At 36.1% G+C, this 17,994-nt stretch overlaps 1 protein-coding gene across 1 annotated transcript in view; it reads right to left on the reverse strand.

The window, feature by feature from the left end:
- Window positions 1-2,118: 2,118 nt before the first annotated feature.
- PCLO (piccolo presynaptic cytomatrix protein) overlaps window positions 2,119-17,994 on the reverse strand; it is a 322,461-nt gene continuing 306,585 nt past the window's right edge. The window contains exons 23-25 of the mRNA XM_058023738.1: window positions 12,401-12,535; window positions 11,647-11,792; window positions 2,119-7,180 (exon numbers count right to left, since the gene is read on the reverse strand). Of these exons, the coding sequence (XP_057879721.1) occupies window positions 7,040-7,180; window positions 11,647-11,792; window positions 12,401-12,535 (422 nt within the window). The 3' untranslated portion in view covers window positions 2,119-7,039. The remainder of the gene's footprint in view (window positions 7,181-11,646; window positions 11,793-12,400; window positions 12,536-17,994) is intronic.

Genomic DNA, 17,994 nt, shown 5'->3' on the forward strand with positions numbered 1-17,994 from the left:
TACTTGCAACATTGGCAGTCTTGCTTGCCTGTGGCATATTTTTACTTGGTAAAAACATCTTCTTGTTTGGGGTGGGTTTATCCTTTGCTCAAAGTCATAAAAACCCCTTCTAACTAACACACCCACATCCCTTGCCTTCTTAGTTATCCACTAAGACTGGCTCAGCAATTCTTTTCTTCTATATCAAAAATTGCTTTCATTTTTATTCCTTCTTCAGATTCTACATTCAAAAATCTTTCTGCCAAACATACATACCTGGGAGATTTTCCTGTTAAACTTTCATCCTTCCCAAAAAGAAACCATTTAAACTAAGAAATAAAAGGATAGATAAAAGGAAGAAATTTTTTTTTTTTTTTTCAATAAGGGAGATGACACACTGGAACAGTTTGCCCAGAGAGATGCTAGATGTCCCACCACTGGAAATATTGGTCAGATTGGATGGGGCTCTGAGCACCCTTATGTAGTCAAAGATGTCCCAGCTCATGCCCCTGTCCCCTCTCCTGCAGGACCTTGAAAGGTCTCTTCTAATGAAAATTATCCTATGATTCCATGATTCTATGAAAAAGATAAAGCTGAAGATATATGTTGAAGATACTCTTGCTGGAGTTCCAGAGAGAGTTGTCCTCACAGCCAGAATGCTAAGCTGAATCTCCGTGTATGATTTTCAGTAACTTCTTTCTCTATGAATATTAAGTCCAGCCTATTTTATAAAACATTCCTTGAACTTCCCAATTCCCAGTTTTACATCATAGCTTCTAAGTTAAACCCTACAAACAGCAATGTGAGGAAACAGCTCATGCATACTTTACTGCACTCTCTAAGTAAGTAAACACATATTTTTGTTAAATATTTTTAATTATTTAAAAAGAAGCATATTATTTAATCATTCTTTCTGTGTCTGAGAAGGGACACAGGGATTTTCTGTCTGTAAACTAGTTTCCTAGAGCTAGATTCAGAGAAACCTACAGCTTCCACAGCAGATAATTCCAGTCAGCTCTCTCTCCCTTAACACTTCAGGAATGTTTTCTAACCATTTCCAGAGGGCCAGTGTGCTGAGCAGGAGGTCCCTCACCAAAATAAAAGAAGGTGCCAAAAATTTGGGGTGAAGCGTTTATTGTGATCATAACTATTTTCTCAGAGATAGGCACCCAAAGTGCCTTGAACTCATACCTTAGTGATTGAGGCTGGCGCTGGGAAGTTGAGTTTCTTTCCGGATGGGCATTAACAAAGTCAGCCTTTGTCAGTGCTGTAGTGTGAAAAAGGACACCTCTGCTCTTGAGGCATCCTCAAAGTTCTTGTCTATTTCTCATTACATTAATTTCTGAGAAAAAGGCATCAACTCACAGAAAATAATTCTAGTCTATATGTTCTGGTGCCAGACTAAAACAATTTTTTTCACTCGGGGGACATGTTTGGAGGTTTTTAAATTATTTCTATCAAATAAGGACACTGTGCAAATATAATGAATATAGATCTAGACATGGCTCAAAAATACAGTCTCAATGGAAAAGCATCACAAATGTTACACTAGTCAGGTAAAATTCAGTACTACAAAAAATGATTTCTTTAAGAAAATTATTTCTTTTTTATTATAGCAAAGTCTAAAATATATTGTTCCTGGAAACCTTTCTGGTGGAGGAAAGAGCCAGAGAAAATCTTTCTAGGGTTTATCATATCCTTTCTTATTATGTCTCCATCAGGGACTTACAAGGATACAGAGTATAACTACATTTTTTATTTATCTTTTCTTCACATTGAGGAGACAAACCACTGGATATTCTAAACTGTGCTGTTGTATGCACATATATTTGTTGTCTATATAGGATGCCAGAGCTGAAACTGTATGAATAAGCTGAATGTGATTCTGGTTCTGACTTGTTTGGAAAATAGCTCTGATGAACCAACCATTCTTTATTTCCAAATGAAGTGTGGGAGATGAGTTATACCCTGGGTGGTTTGCTAATGCAGAAATAGGACAGAAGAGTATAGGCAATGTGCACAGCAGCACCATAAAACCACTGTGGTCAACAAATGGGAAATATAAACCAGAAAAATAGGTTTGCATGTTAATGAGGAAAAAGAACCCAAACCACATATTTTAAATATTTATTTGTCAGACTGGGATAACAGCCTTTATAGAGCACAATTTGCATAAGTTCTCAAGATACATCCTGTATACAATCACAAAACCATGGCATGGATTTATACATAAAGTGAAAACTGGGACAGATTTACAAGCATTTTTATACAATCTCATACTGCTTTTGTTTCAGTTTTTACAACTTTTAGAACAAGTCTGTCTTGTTTTGATTTTTTCTGATGATTCTGGAAGCAAAATGAAAAATAAAAAAAATTCAAAATGAAATGAATATCAACAAACCACTACCTATGCATGCAACATTCACTGTGGAAACATTATATTTGCCCAAGGACTATTCTTCTTTTTTTGTTGCTTTTTTGCAGGGTTTTTTTTTTTTGGTGTTTTTTGGATTTTTTTAAACATTGTGTCTGCTGTACATGTTGTCTGTAGCATGACAGCACACACTTTAGTCACCCATTGTTGAGCACCTGAGCACATCACTGAACATCTATAAGATACAATCAAATAAGGACACACTCACATGCTTGGATGTCAAATGGAGTTAATAATTTAAACTCAGTTTGTTTTACAAAAATGTATATTTATTTACAGGGTAACAAATTAAGAAAATGACTCTCATCAAATCATCTAGTTTTAATTATGGATATCTATATATATTATAACTTTTGAGCTCATCAATATATTTGCTTATTAATTTTTTTCAAAAGAATAAAACAGAACATATAGAAAACATTAAAATGCTTCTTATGGTTTAAAGAGAGAGTATCCGGTCACTTATTCTTCCTATTTTCCTTCTAAAGGCAATATGCATTTATAAAGAGCAATTCATCCTACATGCCAGGTGTACAGAAAATTCACAGGGCATGTAGGACTAGTGTTTAAATATAATGTAGGTGGATACTTATGCTAAATTTCCTCTCTGTTTAATTACCTTTATAAGTTACACTCACACAAATTTTCTCTGCTATTCACATAGGTATGTACATATCTAGATATATACTCAAATAATGAATCTGGGACATTCAACATCGTAGCAATGAAAATAAACTAGTTAAAAATAGTGTCAGTTATGATTCAAATAATAATTTAAAAAAATACTATTAACATCTTTATGATATCTCCATGAAACTAAATCCTAATTAAATAATCTCTATTGGGCTCACACTAGCTTACAATATAATAGATGTCTTCTTTTTCTTCATCATCATTCTCAAAGTATGAATCAATATCAGCTGGTTACCAGCTACCATATCCCACAATGTAGCCATGCAAACATCCAGCATCCAGAAAAATAACTCAAATATTTCCTAGGTCTTGATTTAAAGCCAGTTCAAGTCAGCAGATTGATTGTGACTGACTTAAACTGGTTTTTGGTTTTTCCATACAGGATCCATGTAATGTAAAACTGTGATAATAATAATAAAGAAGCAGCAGTCATTGCCCCTGGATACTATCCCTTTAAAGTGTAATGATAAAGAACTAGCTCAACATTCATCATAGAAACTCTCATGTCTTGTTTTAAGCTGGAAAAAATGAATGGCTGTTTGCTGCTCATTTTATGCATACTAATAACAATGATAATGCTATAAATCCCTGTCATTTGTAAACACACACACTGTGCTTTTGCTCATTTTTCATCTTGTTTCCACTCTACAAGGCTTGAACTAAGAAGCAGCTTCAATTTCTCTTTTCTCAGAAGATTTATGAATCAAAAGAGTTAAATGTCTCTGCTATTGCCTCCCTGCAATATGTATCTTCAAAGCAATCATAGAAATATGTGAACTCATTAATAATCAATCACTCAGAATTGATAAAAGCTGTTGCCACGTCTCAGCACATTTGGCCAGATAAAATAAACAAAAATTAATGAGGAAAAAGAAAAAAATACTGAGATATATACAAAACCAGTAAAAAAATACTGATAGTCCTTGTTTGATTGTTTTTTTTTTTAAAAACATTGTCATGAGAGTTTTTCCTGACTTCATTAATCAAACAAACAAACAAACAACAAAAAAAGAAACTATGCATTCAAACATGAACTGTGTTGCATAGAGTGATTTCAGTACAACCTAGAAATTTGGTCGAAAAAAGGAACTTGGCACACTTTGGTGGCATTCTCTGACCTCTGCATGCCGCTGCCTCAGAAAGCCGAGTGTGTGTGCCCAGGTGTGACACTCGCCCACGCCAGAGGAGCCCATCCCTGCTGCAGCTGGCCAAGGCTGCGCCACATTCCTCACAAATTCCGCTCTTTGTGCCCCATGACAGTTTTGTGTTCCAAAACTGCCGTTTCAACACGCAGAAACATTTCTGGGTGTTGCCCAGAGAACCAAAGGTGCTTCAATTAAACCAGTGTCCGACAGCTGATTAGCCTCAAAGGCAGCTGTCCCCTCCAGCCGCGCTCAACAAAAGCATGGAATAAAATATTGGGCACATTTGTAGGGGTGTGAGAGCAAAGCACGCCCGGCCACGTTCTCAGTCACAGATGATGGTTACAGGCAGCCGCAGACTGCTCCTTCCTCTCGGAAATCTCCATAGCAACTACCAGTGCCACTTGCTGCCCTTGTAGCAAATCTTAGCAAGAGCAAAATCACCAGCAGTTTGCACAAAATTGCACACCTCGTGGCTTGCACTTCACACAGAATTTTTTTTTTTTTGCAGATTTTTTTTTTCAAAGTACAAACACAGTATAGTCATCAGGAATGCAAGATAACCCACCAAGAGAGCAACGCTTATGTCAAATGTATCCACACAGGATTTTTTGTTTCAGTCGGGGATTTTTTCTTTGAAGTATTTTCTTATAAAAACAGATACAACATCAAAACATAGAATTTTTACAATAACTCCAGAGGACTTTTCTTAAAATATATGAGAGGTAGGGTATCCATATACTGGTGAAAGCATAAAATTCAACATTAAAGCACACACCCTACTCCCACTGTAAGTGATGTTGTGTTTTTAAGACAGCTAATAAGATTTTGGTAAGATTGCTCTGCTTGCAAGTTAAGCAGGCTACCAGCAGGTTATGAACAACAGGAGTTTCCTTGGTGTGCGTATCATTTATATAATTTTTATGTTTCTTCTCACATTCCTGTTCCATGCTGATATTTTAAGTTGATAAACATAAACCAAAAAATCTATGTGGGAAGTTTTACCAGATTAAATAGTGTAGCTTTTTCACAGTCAATCCAGTTGCTTAATACCGTAAGCTTTGTATTTCCTCTTTTTTTTTTTTTTTTTTTTTTTTTTTAGGCATATAATATTTTCCAGAAGAATATTTTCATCTGGTCTTGCACAAACTGTGGAAATGTACTATGTATATCCAGAAAATATAAGACAATGTACGTCAAATAATATAATGAAAACTGGAAAGTCTTTTATGGGCCAGAAAAAGAAATGTCTGACATGCAGAAATTTGTTAATTTTCTTTTTAAGTATGCAAAGGTCATGAGATCATATTTCCAGGGAAACTACTTTTTATTGAAGCTGTGAAATATTAAATGACGTCTGAATAACATGGGAGTTAATACCATTGATTCTTGGGTTTTAAAAAACTTGCCATACTTTTAGGAACGAGAGAAAAAGTTCTCCTTTCTTCAAACATGCCACAAGGGAAAATACAGCAGCCAGCCTAAGCCATGGCAGGCAGTAGTTTCTTCCCAAGTGAGCAAACTGCTTGGCTACAAACCCTTGAAAAAGGGACTTGATGCTTGGAAGTGCTGACACAGACTTAAAAGTTGCAAGTTACCTTCTTATTTATTTCTTTCCTCACCAAGAAGCCATGCTGTTGAGTGGATTATGCTCAGACATTCACCTGAGATAGCAAGAGGATATTTTTCATTCTGATGCAGCAGCATCCAGTCAGGAGCTGCCCTGCTGTCCCTTCCCCTTGGATTCCAAATGTGTCACTAGTGTTGATACAGACCCTGCATTGAGAGGGTCACTGTTGGCATGGTGGGGCTGCTGCTCCCAAGTGCCACAAAATAGCCTAAAATTCATTGTCTTTCTACAGTTTCAGAGCAAGATTGGTTGCTGAAAAACGTGAGGACGGGTTGAAATAACTGCATCAGTCCCAGTGCTTAAGTCCCTTCAATCTCAAACTGATTCAGACCTTCTGACTCAAAGGGTGGGGTGAAACACAGTGTCACTGACATTGAAACAGCATTTTATCTTTCTGATGTAGTGTAGTTTCTAACCTGTCCTTACTCTTTATAACCACATCCCAAATTATAGACCATTTATATAATTTTATTCATCACATTTTAGGAGAGTGGTTTATATCCATTGTTAACACACAGAAACAAATGAAACAATCAGATCTGATTCTCCACAGCCTAGTTTTTGAAGGAAAAAAGAAAGAAGGAAAAAAATTATGTAAAATAACATTACCACTCTTGCAAACACCTTGCAGTTTGTGTCAAGTGGCGTAATCTCACTACAGCAAATTATCAGAGATCCTAAGGTGCAGAGGAGCAAGTTTTACACTTTCAATAAGTGAGATTTTGGAAAGTCAGTCACCCTAGGTGGTTTTGCATAAAATGATCTCCTTCTGGTTGCACAGAAAACCAGACTGCACTTCCCATCACACTCCTCCAGCTGTAGCTGAGCTCTGCGTCAGCGCCTGCCTCCAGCCTCCTTCATTTCCTTCACACTTCCTCTCTTCACAAAGAGTCCAACAACATGGAGCCCTCTCATCAGTCTTCGTTTCAAACAGCCTCACTTTAACTTCTGGGCCCAGATTTTCTTCTCCTTTTGCTGTGTTTTGCAGCAAAAATAAGTGTACTAGCCCTCATTTAAGTGTGCTTTGTAGCCCAGAGACTGCTTTTTTCTACTTTGTAATCTGAAAGACTAGCTAAACACAATGATATCAAACTATATTCTTGAAGTGATTCTGTTTAGAGCAGACTCTGCATGTTTTGTGCCCTAAGCAGACAGCTCTTCTCAGTGTGTTTGTGTGGAGCTGACCAACAGTTTGTGCCAGTTTACTATTCTTTTCCTTAGATCCACTTTGTCAAGCCAGATATAAGCTTCCCCAATCAGTGTCTTTTTCATAAACTTTCCTCCATTGGAGACAAGCAGAATCTGTGAAAATAATAATGATCATCATCATCACCAATGTGCACAGTAATATAATACTAGCAAAACATGAAAGATTCAGGATATTGGGCTGAAATATGCTATGCACGGAAAAGAAACATTGACCATCACATTTTAGAGTCACCTTTCCCTTCACAGAAAGCCCTGTGAAAATTAAATCTTCTCCTGCTTCTCTTTCCTTATCGTGGGGCATAGCAATTAGAAGATGACAATCTTGAATGCTAATGAGCAATTTGTTCACCTGCTGGTTACCAAAGATGAGCATAAGGTCAAGCTTTAAGTTACAAGATAAAGCTTTGTACAAGTGAAATAGCAGCTCCTGTTAAGTCAGTGGAACTGATGCAGATTGGATGTACAAGGCTTTCTGTGAAATGTCATCCAAGTACATATTTTCCAGCCAAAGAGACTTGTGCCATGCAAACAATACTTTCCTGAATGGCTTGTCTCATTCTGTGAATCTGTGAATCTATAGGTTCATTATACATGTTTCTAGGAAAATGCATTTGATAATATGTATAATTCATGGCATGAGTTATAGTTACATATTCAGAAAAAAATTTAGCATTTCTTAATTTCTAAGTAACTAAATTAACCAGAACAATGTGGGGGATTTTTAGGTTTTGTTTTTTGGTTTTTTTTTTAACTTCCTATGTTTTTCAAAAAGAGAAAGAAATAATGAAGATTTGCATCTCCATGGCAGCATTAGCAGCAGGTTTGTAATATTTAGTTACTGAGCAGACCTCAACAAGCAACAGGCAAGGGAAGTAACTGATAATGGGAGAAGGCTGTCACTCTCCATGTGAACCAGCAAGAGAGAAAAATGAGCATTTTGTTGCATGGTTTCAAAGATCTATGCTAGAAGAAAAATTACAGAACACAAGGGTTTTGTACTGTGCTGAAACCACAAGGCAGTAGAAATGTAACAGGTCTGTAGAAGAACTAGGGTAATCAAGAATTTCACAATTTTCAAAAGGTTTCCATTCTGATTTGGAAAGCAATGTAAAAAAATGCAAACTTTACAAATAAATTTTAAAATAAATTTCAAAAGGGAAGTAATTTGCAAAATGTTTTTCTGAGAAGGCTTCCTACTTCCTTGTCCAGTTTTGATATCAATCGGCAACCTGGACAGTGTAGAAACCTAATGGCTACTAGTCAAAAGGTTTGAGAAGGGAAAACTCTTAGGCATTGAACTATAGGAAATTCCATTCATCAGAAAATGTGTCTTTGAGGAAAATAGGCAGCCTGTTCCACTGCTGATGGCTTTCTAGGTCCCTAGTTTTGGTGTTTGCTGAAGAGGGGACTGCCCAGAAGCTGGAAAGCCAAACCAGAACATCTGTGAAATTTGTTCTTCTGGGTTTTTCTGATTATCCTTGCATAGGACATTATGTATTTCTAATTGCAGTGAGCCAGGAGCCAGAAGCTTAGTGCTTTCCAGAAGGGTCCCAGGTGAGCAGCCAAGGAACAGGGAAATCAGAGAAGCGAGGAAAAAAATGCCAGGGGCTGAGGAAAGTGCCTGTCTGAAAACTGACAAAATGTTTTCCACAGAATGTTTACATTCTGAGAAAATTAACAGTTTTGGGACAGAGAAAATTTTATCCAATTTTTCATTAGTTCTGTCCTTGATCCTTCTCCCGACTCCCCCCAGATGGAACCCTAGGACCTATCTTCTCTAGCTTTTCTGTCTCTCATCCTTTGTTCTGCTGTGTTCCAGGCCTTAGATTTCAGTCTTGTTCTCCTGGATCGGCTAGTCTTAGTTTTTAATCCCCAGGGGTTTTGCTTCTTATTTATTCCCAATACTCTGTACCAGACAATTCAAGTTTTCTTAATTTTTTTTCTTTTTTCTTTTTCCTCAACAGCCTGTGGATTCATTTTTATGGCAAATATTCGCAGCTCTTGCTGCTGATTTTTAGACTGCCATCCCTTGTCTTAATTTCTGCCTCTGGTTGATTCTCATCACTCTTTACATTGTACCTTTCATTATTATCATGTTTGATCTCATCTTACTACCTCTCTCTGATCTTATTTTCTCCCATAATCTTCCAGTTCCATTTTTGTTCTATAAATTCTGAGTTGTTTAATTCCTCTCTCCCCTAAGTCTCTTTGGACTGTGTCCATCTCTTTGGCCCTAAATGTTCATCACTCAGATTCACCATTCAAATCATCCAGTTTCATGCTTTGCCATGGGAACAAATAGACTGTTGAGCTTGAAGAGCACATAAAAACAGATGCATTGAGTCAGATTAAAGCTCTCCCCCCCAAAAAAACAAGTGCTTGCAAAAGTGAAGAGGGTAGTGTATAAGGTAGAATATAAGGACAAAGCAGTTAAGTAGTTACACTCATTCAAAATACCTACTAAGCTCTGTGGACCATCCTGACTCACAGGCAGTAAGTTTGTATTTAACAGAATTTGATGTCTTTCATCTGTAAATGTCTCCTATAATTTTTTCCAGGTACTTTTTCTCTGAAATTATTTAGTGCTTACAATATATAAAAGTAATACATTTTACAGCTCAAACTCCAATTCTCATGAAGCAGAAACACTTTTTCTTTGTTTTAAACTTTTTCCTTGATAACTTTACAGGATATTTTTACGGCCTTCATTCTCTTAGTTCTGATATGCAGCATCAGCACATATCATAAAATCATAAAATTTTAGAATATACTGAGTTTAAAGACATCAATCAGGCTCGTTGAGTCAAGCTCCTGACCCTGGCAGGGCACCCCGATAATTGCACCATGTGCCTGAGAGTGTTGTCCAAATATTTTTTGAACTCTGTCAGGCTTGGTGCTGTGACCACTTCCCTGGTAACCTGCTCCAGTGCCCAGCCACCCTCTGCGTGAAAAAATTTCTCCTGGTGTACAACCTAAACCTCCCTGACTGTTTCAGGCTTTGCCCTTGAGTCCTGCCATGGGTGACCACAGTGAACAGATCAGTGCCTGCCCTTCTGCTTCCCCTCAGGATCATGTTGAAGAACACAACGAGGTCTCCCCTCATCCCCTCTTGTCTTTGTATCACAGAGTTCCAGAGGAAATGTCAAGTCTCATGCTAACTGTTATGGATATGTCACTCGCTATCTCCCTCCTTAAAACCTCATGGATTACTTTACCACAGGACTCTGTGAGTTATTCTTTACCGGTCTACCCTATATGTTTTCATCTTCAAACCCCCACTGGAAGCAATTTTTTTATGGGAGCTCTTAAACTTTGGCAAGACTTTATTGATAACTTTATCATTTCCCAGAAAATGTCAATTCTTGAACAGCCTTTTCTTTAGTCTATTGAAACAATAAGATGTCAGGACACCTTAACACAGGAAAAACAGTATCTACTTTTTAGGGGGTCTTGTTTTGTAAGTAACATCCATTTGTAATGTTAATAATATAATCAGTAAGCATAATGTTGGCACTTAGATAATCCAGACTAACTTAAATCACCAAAATGTAGCTGTGTTATTCAGGCTGGTCTGACAGATTTAAAGGTTCATTAATTGGATGCTGAAACGCCCAACAATGCCTTCCACTGACTTTTTGAGACAGAGTTGCATGCAGATACTCCTTGAATTGCTCATCCCCCTCCACTGACTGGAGGAAGTCTGAATGTTTGGCTTATACTTGTTATCACCTAATGTGAAAATAAATGAAGGTAGAGGAACTGAATCCAACCTGTCTAAAAAAATCCAAATCTGGCCACATGACCAAATCTGTCTAAGCAACAAAACACAGGAGGGAGACTATTCCTGAACCAGTTCCATGCATGATTTGATGTGTCACAGATTGATGGAAAGTCAACTCCATTACAAATGTACCGGAGAATATCTGGCTGGGCACAATCAGTAATTCTCAGCATCTGAGATGATGACTATTGTGTCAAATTCTAGGTATCACAACTTTTAAAGAGGTTGGAGAAATTGAGGGAATGGTAAAATGATTAAGTATTTAGGCAAAAGGACATAGCGAGAAATTTGGTTGACTCAGCCTAGAAAAGTAGAGAGGATAGGTAAGATAACAGCCTTCCTCTGTAAATCCTAATTTTTTTATTAAAAAGAAAGCAAATCAGTTTTCTTCTGTACTTTGTGAGGATACTTAAGGATAAGTGAGCTTAGATTAAAAATATGACATATTTGATTTTGATATTGCACTAAAATTTCTAAATACATAGAAAACTATTCTTGGAAGGCATGTATAACTCCCTTCTCTGGGGGATTTTAAGAACAGATCAAGCCTAAAATTTTCAGGCCTGATCTATAAATACCCTTCCTCATTGTGGTGTGATAGAGTAATCCATCTTTTAATGTCTCCTCTAGCCTGATATTTTCATTATTACATAACTGTGTTAATTGATTTGTAGTTTTCCCTTTTCAGCAAACAACTGAGGTAGTAGATTGAGCTCAAAAGCCCATAGCACTGCACAGACAACATCAAAAATTAGGATTTAATAAAATGCAGAATTACCTGAAGAGAATGCCCAGCAGGACTCAAGCTAAATCTAAATGTTTCATTGAATGAAGGCTCTCGGTCATGCCTGCATACCCGGGTTTTCTTCTTAATTACTCTCTTTTGGGTCGAGATATTGACAACATACAGCTTCACATACAAGTCTAGGGAAAAATAGTTCAATGAGTTAAATACAGGAGCTTTTATATCATCTTTGTTGTTAATGATTTCAGCAGAGGGGAATTTTTTGTGAAAAAATTCTATTCTACAAAGTCATAGTCTGTTCTCACTCACATGGTGTAAAATGTGAATCCCACATCACATCCCACTAAATCCAAAGGAATTACTTTGAGTTTATAATACTGTCATTGAAGGGAAAAATACCTTGATATCTTTTTCTATCTATGAAAATATCATTATGAATATGAGATTTTTGTTCACAAAAATACAATCTTCTACCAGTTATACCTGCTCTTTTATAACCTAGGGATTTATAATTTTTACGAAGTTAAAAATAGATTAATTTTTAAAAATAAAAAGTAAACTAAAAAGAAGATGAACTTCTGAGAGTTAATTTGCTTCTACAAAATGTTTTTACTTTCATTAAAGTTGGTCATAGGAGAAAATAAGTACTTCAAAAAGAATCCTGTAGCATATGTCATCCTGGCAAAGTAGCAATTTTCTGTTCCATTTTAGTGATGATGTTAAATGACTTAAGATACACCCTACTTAATGTTTTCAAAGTATCATGAAGGTGTTTTCTTAGTGATACCTGGAAGATGATCTGGAGATTTAAATTTGTATGTGATATTCCTGCACTGAAGGATTTCTACTATCAGTTGTTCTCCATCTGTCTTCATTTCCTTCTTTAACGCGATCTTGATTTCACCCATAACTTGTGTTTTACCTAGAAAAGCAGAAAAAGCAACCCTCATTAATGTGAGAGGAAACCAAATGTATCTTTCTAACTTGGAGAGGAGTAAAATTTTAGGGGTTTTTTTCCTGTTTTGTTTTGGGGTTTTATTTGATTTTAGTTTTGTTTTGGTTTTGTTTGCTTAATTTAGTTTTGGTTTTGGTTTGTTTGTGTTTTTTTCCTTATAATTTTTATAGCTATACTTATACATCAGTTTTCAGTCAGGAATGTAAGGAAAATGTATAGCTTGTATGAGCAAATGGTGGGCACACACCATACACTTGTGTAACTAGATTATATGCTTCAGAATATATTTGCCTCAGTGGAGCTTTTTTCCCAAGAATAGAAATTTCTCGTTATAAGTCACATAATGGTCACTGCAATTCACCTTTACAGAAACATTTACTACAAGACTCTGAAGTTATTTCGTTTAAAAAAGAAAAAAAAAAAAAAAAGAAGCAGGAAAAGAAGAAAGAGAACTTTCAATAGAGTGTTAAAAGTAAGATATTCAAAGGCAATGAAATAAGGCTGGTGAAGTCAGCATTTTATTTCACCTTCCTATATACATGGAGCAATATCATTCTCACAGTTTCAAGGGAAGGGCTTAGAATGACCTTTAATATTAAAGGTAATTTCTCTGCTTATGTGGGTAGAAATACAGGGCCATTACTTCTACATTTTATGAATTCCTCTCTAAATCAGTTTAGAGATGGAGAGAAGGCACAGAAGGAAATGTAGACAAAGTTCTTTTGCCTTTCCTCTGCCTGTCCTCCCACAAGGCTTTAGAGAAGCCAGGCAGAGAGGAGCAGGGCTGTATCTCCTAAATGTGTAGGGGGTGGGAGCAGAGCATCCCCAGCTCAATCCGCTCCATGCTAACATCATCTCAGAGCGGGGCTTGTGCTTCTAAATCTAATGCCCTGCTACTGAAAATATTATTTCACCTTTCTCTTCACTTTAGACATTAGTTCAAAAGAAATCAAGCCATAAAGCAGCTGGGATTCTTTGTTACATAGCTTCTGGTGCCAGCAGGATTTAGCGCTTTACTGGACATTCCAGAAGCTTGTGCCAAGATGATGTAAGGTGCAAAGCAACTCTGCAGAATGTAAACAATTATGATACATGTGAAGCAGGTTCTCAATTAAAGAGTGTTAAGTTGCCAAGTGGCATGCAAAGATAACTTCTTCTATCACAAATGTATAATTAAATTTTAATAACACCCTCTAAAATGAGAGCTTCTGTTTCACAGATGTAAATTCTATTTTTTTTTCTACTTAAAATAGTTTGAGGGATCATGAGTAAAAGTGTAATAAGAAATAATCACAGCTGTCCCCCAACTCCCCTCACAAACTGAAGGTAGAATTTAATTTAGTTACACAGTCCCTAATGAATTTGTAATTCAGCTTCAGCTGAACCAGCACTTCTATTATTTCTAAGGTGGGAGAGGATCCTTTATGAGGCAAGTGATTTTTTCACAATATTTAATAATCAAAAAACCATTTCTATAGGTTTGAATATGCAATAATAGCATCTTTTCCTGCTACATGGTTATGCAAAGATAATGAAATCTTCATTTTGTGATGCCAACAGAAAAGATCATTTATAGCTGGGATCAAAGAAGGAATGGCCAACAATTTCCCTGTAATTGTTCATTATATCCCTGTTCTTAAAATGCCCTTTCCCTGAAAAGAGTTGAGTTTCCACTGGGCCCATCTTGGTTAAATTATGGATTTTGAATGATTTGAAAGATATACAAGACAAAATTATAACGCCTCCTTTTCTCTGCAGATAAAATTCTCAAACAATGGATGAAGATGTGACACACCTGAAAGGTGTTGCTTGAATCTGAATTTGTGATCAGTATTGGTTCCTGCACTGACTCCCAGAAACATGAGAAAAGGCCCAGCGTGGAAAGTTGTAGGACAAACCTAATATTAGTTTCAGGCAATTTTTAGTGAATCACAGGCTTTTCTGGAAAATGTACTTGGCTTATTTTCTTTATTCCCTCTCCGTCCTTTAAGCTCTATTTGCATTAGTTGTTAGGACCTCATCTTGATTGCCTCAGTGCCTCCTTTTTCATTTAGGTGTGCATTAAGCTCAAGATGAGATGAGGTGGTTTGGATGCCACTTGTGATGCTGTGAGCCAGAAAAAAATGATACATTCTTCCAGCAAGTTATATTTAAATAATCCAACACTATTTCTCAGCATCTGGGAATTTTCCATGGACTATTCTATATTGCCAGATAGTCTTTAAGACAAGCAATCCTGCTTCACCATTTAAACATCATTGTGGGGAAAACAATGATCTACAGCTGCAAACACATGAAGCATAATAGCTTTATTGTGCTTCCATACTAATTTTCATTTCTCCCACAGCATGAGTGAAGGAGCCTTAACACCAGGTTTATGAAACATTGCACTAAAACAAACAAACTTTAGAACCCACGAGAGTTTTGTAGACTCAGAAGGGATTCCTATTCCTTCTATTGCTTAGCTTTTTCCCCTTTCTCATTTATAAGTTTTCCCTTATAATTTATAAGTTCCATACATCTCCCCTTATGTGGGTATGCAAAAATAGAGCATATGTGCCTTGTTTTGTGGAGTTGAATATTTAAATGAAAATGAGACATGAAGGGAATAGTTAATAGTGAATCATCTTAGAGCTGGTGAGAGTTCACAGTGGGCTGAGCTGGACATGAATGTGTCATGAATGTCATGTTTGGTGTGACAGAAATAAACTTCCTCAGGGTGTCATGGGATTGGATAACCTCAAGGGTTGCATTAGTGGGAATAAAACAAAATATACAGCACCCAATCACAATGTTTTGCCTTCTTATATAAGTTTAGAAAACATAAATCATAAGTGATATGAGAATGGAAATGATTGTAGGTATTTTGATACATTGGATGATGATAAATGCTACAATTCAACCCTGAAAAAGAAATAGTGCATATCATTTTAGGGAAGTACTAATATGTTTTCCCAAAGAAGTGAAAAACAATTTTTAACTTGAGTAGTAACATTTTCCCTCAATCAAAATTATTTTCAGATGAAAGAGGTGCAAACCAGGATTAGCACAGTGGCAAGGAACCATATAGTAAAGCACAAAAAAATTATTGTCTAACTTAGCCTAGAAAACAAGGAGGGAAAAAGAGTTGTTCTAGAACCATATGCTAGAGTAAAAATTGAAAGGGATAAGAGATATTTAAGCTGAATTAGTGTGATATTTTACCTGTTTCATATGTATCAAGCACACACTTACTGATATACCACAAGAGGACCACATTCATGAACAGCATCACTGTGTTCACCTTTGCAACATGCCAACTGTAGGCAACCAATTCTTAAATATATCTATATCTATACAAAGGATCAAAAACATTCATGCCTGGTTTTTATAATAACTGCACACCTCTTTTTAGGGGACCAGATTTATTAAAAAATTATTACCAATTAAAAGTAGGTTGTTATTAACCAAATTGCTGCAAGGTATTTTAGAAGTCAAGGAGTTTAAATTTTTGTAGTGATGGCAACACCAAAGTTGTTGTTCTAGTAAAACTGTCACACTCTGCATTGTGAAAGGTTAATTAGTTTTGCTATTAGTTTTAATTGACTGCTGTTGTAAATCACAGGATGTGTCATCTGCACTGCAGTTGTCAGTTCCAGAGATTGATAAGTATGGATTGTGCTCCCATTCCTTTCTAATCAAATGCCTGCTGTCAAACAGAATTACCCAAGACAGAAGTAGCTGCCTCCCATCATTTTGTGTTATCAAGACCAATTCAGCAATGCATTAAACGAGCAAGTAAATCTCACTGCAGAATGGCAGGAATTTTATTCAGTTCAATTGTCCAAATGTAAAGTTTTGAGATAATTTGCACTTTTATCTTAAAATAAGTTGAATGTCTTCCTGATGTTGACTATGTATTTTCACATAGATGGATAATGTATGAGTAGGTTAAACTTGGAAGTTTAAATATGAGATGCCTAAATGCTGCTGCTTGATAAACCTCATACTTGAGTAATTTTCTGAGTGGATGCCAGATGGCCAGGAAACAGAATCAGGAAAATACATAAACTGACATTTTGTTTCATAATTGTGTATAAATTGGTATGGGCTCTCCTGTTCCAGAAGAGTGACTGGGGGGTGCTACAGCAGGGAAATTAAATGAAATACAAGGGAAAAAAATTAACAAATATTTCCCAGCATTCATCTTTTCAAATGAGGTTTTTAGATGAAATTATTGTTTATAAAATAGGTAGAAAATGCTCTTCTGGAGCTTCAGGAATCAGACACTCTAAGGTGAAAGATTTTAAAGCAGAGGAAGATCTTTCTAAATAGCTCTCAGTGATATTGGCCTACTGAAGAGATGCATAATCTCCTCAGATCTTTATCTGTTTTGATACACTAAGAGATTAAATTAATTTACCTCTGAGGGCTCTGTATAGTATTTATTGATAGAATAAAGGAATTTTTTGGATGTACTTAACTAGTATTTGTCTCATAGGTATTTAATGACTTGGACTTGGATAGTTATCTCTAACATGGTGTAATGAGAAATAATATATTCCAGAATAAAACAAATTAAATACTCCTATGTAGCTGAATTTCTTAAATAAACAAAATCTTGAATTCAGCTATATTTTTGCAATATTGAGAGAGTTAGAACATATAGTAGCGTGTCATAAAATCTAAGTAACCTGAGATTCCAATCCATGTCTCGAAAACTTGAATTAAAAATGGACAAAATTACAGCTTTAAAATATGGGACATGATGAAAGACAAAAAAATAGATGGGTTCAGTCCCAAGACCAATGTTCCTTAGTAGCTTTCTGATCTCAGATTTCATCTCCCTGAGATGGAGTTAATAACATCTCTTAGAGTTGTTTGGGTTCAGTAACTGAGACTGGGTTTTCTGTGAGGAGAGGGACTTTGATCATGTAAACACAGACAGGACTTTGGAGTGTGATCCCAGGGGAAAACACAAAGTCTTAGAAAGGGTGATGAAGACCTTGTCACTTGTCAAGAATGTCTCCACAGTAACCCATGAATCTCGTACAGACATCATTTTCTGTCTAACACACTGATGATTTACCAGGAAACATGTTTCTGCTGGATTCCTTTAACACTATTTTAAGAATCACATGCCCATCCTCCAGCAGACAGCTGTGCTTCAGAAAAACAAGATAACATGATCTTATTGCAATAAATAATTCAGTATTACTGCAAGTAATAGGATATATAGATTAATTTATAGTATATACATTTCAGTATTAGAGCTAAACAACTCCAGCTGAAAGTAAAGCAAAAATATTCAGTATAATTTTAAACATACATATATCAAGAAGTTAAAATGCCAGCCAAAATCTTCCATTCTTTTTTTAAGCAAATCTTTTTCTCTCTCTCTCTTTTTTTTTTTTTTTTTTTTACCATCACACAAGGTACTTGCAGTA

The sequence above is a fragment of the Melospiza georgiana genome, chromosome 4 (genome assembly GCF_028018845.1).
Source record: "Melospiza georgiana isolate bMelGeo1 chromosome 4, bMelGeo1.pri, whole genome shotgun sequence".
Classification (NCBI taxonomy): Eukaryota; Metazoa; Chordata; class Aves; order Passeriformes; family Passerellidae; genus Melospiza; species Melospiza georgiana.